Here is a 2,927-nt window from a genome sequence, read left to right as displayed (position 1 = left end):
CGAAATAATATCTGAATCTTAACAAATATCTAGATACTTTTGTAACATATAAAAAACTAGATATTGGTAGAAAGGTTTAAATTTATAATTAAAGTATGTTAGATATTTGTAGTGTTGGAAGCTATATAACCTTCTGTCTTTTTGTGACCATCTCCTTACCCTTACGAAAATTCTAATTCTTTTCCAAGTTATTAAACACTCTCTCTCCATCAACATGTATTTTTCTTCCAACAATATTATGGTACTATATATATCTCTAACTTAAAGTTGGCAAACTCTCTAATGATAAAACATATTTGGGTATAACCAAACCTTTACCTGTACGATGGCAGCGTGTAACCTAGAACCTCTCAATCCGACAAGAAGGGAAGCAGCAGCCATGAAAAGAGGACCTGAGATGAACCTGATCACCATCCCTATTATCGCTTTCTTTGTCCCACAAGCGATCATCTTTGGCTGCAGCGCCATGAACAGACCTGTAATTTTGAAAATTTGTTGAATATCTGTATTGTATACTTTTTTTTTTTGATAAGAAATAATAAAATTTGGTGCAGATTATTTTCTATACTTTAAATAAAATTTAAATGTTTAATAAGGACATGGTTATACCTAAACTAAACATAGCCATCCCTAGACCTGCATCTGAAATGATCTTTATCGAGAATGCCACTAGACTTGGCATCGCTATATTCCATCTGCTCACAATTTTTAAAGAGAATACGATAAAGGTTATAAACAATCAATTCAATGAATATAGATAAGATTTTTACATAAAGATTTAAGTAATTGTTTACTCACTTGAAGGATATAAGTGACCAGATTAGTCCTAAGAGGCTGGAATATGTGTTAGGGTTTCTTGAAAGCTTGCGTCCCACGACTGTTAATATGAGTCGCACCATAACAGCGGCACTTGGCATTTCTTGCTTGCCTATAACAGCCGCCGGAGTTGTGTCTTTTTCAGCGGTTCCTTCTTCCATGGAAGCAGTACCACCGGCTGCCGTAGTATGTGGTGCAGCCTTAAGTGCGTCTCTGAAGCTGATCTCCTTCTCTGGCACTGATTTATTAATCATATAATGTATACACGTCAGCAAATACAGACTACTTAATTAGGACAAAACTTAATATATAGTATTTTTCAAAGCAACTAACTATAAGTCGTCTTGTTAATGATGGTTACGGAATTTAGTAATGAAAGTATGAAACAAACAAAAGCTATAAGAAAAGAATTATAAAACCATGCGTCGGTTTCGCTGATGATTACACACGTGCTGGGAGAAAATGATAGCATTGAGAAAATTGGAAAAATCATGGGAAACAAAAAGTCAACATTATGTTGACCATTTTGGTGATTTTATTGATTATAGTAAGGTTGGGGGTGGTATGATGGGTCCGATTTGTTTACATGCTTCATCATGTTGTTTTATTAGAATCTTAAGCTTAAAAAAAAACACGAAATGAATAAATCAAACCTAACAAAATTCAAAAGAATGCACACAAAATATAAAATCAATAAAAATGACTAATTGGGATTTAGTGATTTTGTTAAATAACATTTTCTAATGTAAAATTAGGTTGAATTTCTAATTAGTCTACTCCTAGGGATTTGGTTTAATAAAAGACAAAAGCAAAGTTTATATCTGACAAAGCTGCATTTTATGTAGTCTCTCAATGTTTTTCTATTCATCAAAATAGTTGGAAAGAACCAATAAATAAATTAATGATACAAAAAAGTTGAACGAAAATGACCAAACGGCGTCGTGTCAGTGCTTACGAAAAACGAAAACGACACATCTTTGTAAAGAATAACGTACCATTGATATGATCCTTAGCTACATGTCTCTGACCAGACTCCCACATCATCTTCGGCGAAGATTGCCGGTATATTCTCCCGGCGACGGGAGATTTCATCCAAACCGGCGTACCGTTTCCGTTAACGTCAAGCTCGTTAAAGTTGGAGGCACGTGGCGTTGGCTGCAACGAGTAAGCATCCGAGGAAGCGTAACCAGAGAGCCTCCTAGGACTTGCACCGTATCCGGGTCGAGTAAACCCGAACGCGCCTAGATCTCCGTTACAAAACATGATCTCGTTATTACCATTATAAAACTGAAGCGTACCGCTTCCTCCTCCGCCGCTAAAGAAACGGTTATTAGGAGTGTTGACGGAGAAAATCTCGGCGTTGGAAAGGTTAGAGGCTCGAGGGGTTAGACATAAGGAGGAGGACATAACAGAATCCGGTACGGATGATATGGACCGTCGGATCCTTAGCCTGATCCGACCGTTGACATCGGTTTCTGTTTCTGTACGGAGCGGATCCATGCCGTCCAAGGAGATGACGTCATCGTCGACTTGGATCTTGGCGATTGACCCGGCTGCTTCACCCGGAAACTCGGCTCGGATGAGCAACCTAGCTGCCCGGAGTTCGAAGAGGAAGAGTAGTAGGGTATACCTATATATAAACATATCATAGGTTATAGTTAAATAATTCAACTAGTAAAATAAAATAAAACTATTCTATAAGCTCGGATTAGTAAAAGTATTTGATTAATAGAAACAATCTAGTGTAACTCATTTGATTTGTTTACAAAAGGAGTAGTTAAATGATGTGAAATCACAAAATTACCATTATGCGGGTTTTGCTAACCAGTCAGAAGGTTAATTAATGATATAAGTTTGGAAACGTACCAAATGATGCACTGAAGAACAACGAGTTGGACCATGAGGTTTTGAGTGTAATCTCCATACATGGCTTGAAGCAAAGGGATGCCCATGACAAGAGTGTTAGGGAGAGTGGCGATTGAGAAGAGAGTGATAAGCCAGTCAAGACCACCGGATTTGAAGAAAAAGGCCCATAGAGAGAGCAAAACGAAGACGAAGATTTTGGACAAAGTGTCAGCGAGGATGAACATAGTGTCCATTTTGTAAGGGTT

The 2,927-nt window shown here is 37.5% G+C and overlaps 1 protein-coding gene and 1 long non-coding RNA gene across 3 annotated transcripts in view; one reads left to right on the top strand and one right to left on the bottom strand.

The window, feature by feature from the left end:
* LOC109125671 overlaps window positions 1–553 on the top strand; it is a 1,560-nt gene extending 1,007 nt beyond the window's left edge. Inside the window, exons 2-3 of one of the 2 annotated variants that reach the window (XR_002032800.1) lie at window positions 75–241; window positions 333–553. This is a non-coding gene — a long non-coding RNA (uncharacterized LOC109125671). Of the gene's footprint in view, window positions 1–7; window positions 242–332 lie in introns of those variants that run through there. The other variant, XR_002032799.1, reaches the window with a different exon arrangement.
* Window positions 1–2,921, bottom strand: part of LOC104704928 (auxin efflux carrier component 6-like) — a 4,716-nt gene extending 1,795 nt beyond the window's left edge. The window contains exons 1-5 of the mRNA XM_010420933.2: window positions 2,683–2,921; window positions 1,812–2,446; window positions 799–1,054; window positions 610–695; window positions 319–476 (exon numbers count right to left, since the gene is read on the bottom strand). Of these exons, the coding sequence (XP_010419235.2) occupies window positions 319–476; window positions 610–695; window positions 799–1,054; window positions 1,812–2,446; window positions 2,683–2,915 (1,368 nt within the window). The 5' untranslated portion in view covers window positions 2,916–2,921. The remainder of the gene's footprint in view (window positions 1–318; window positions 477–609; window positions 696–798; window positions 1,055–1,811; window positions 2,447–2,682) is intronic.

The sequence above is a fragment of the Camelina sativa genome, chromosome 7, assembly GCF_000633955.1.
Source record: "Camelina sativa cultivar DH55 chromosome 7, Cs, whole genome shotgun sequence".
NCBI lineage: Eukaryota > Viridiplantae > Streptophyta > Magnoliopsida > Brassicales > Brassicaceae > Camelina > Camelina sativa.
Note: the sequence above shows the minus strand (reverse complement) of the source record. Positions and strands in the feature narration are given on the sequence as shown.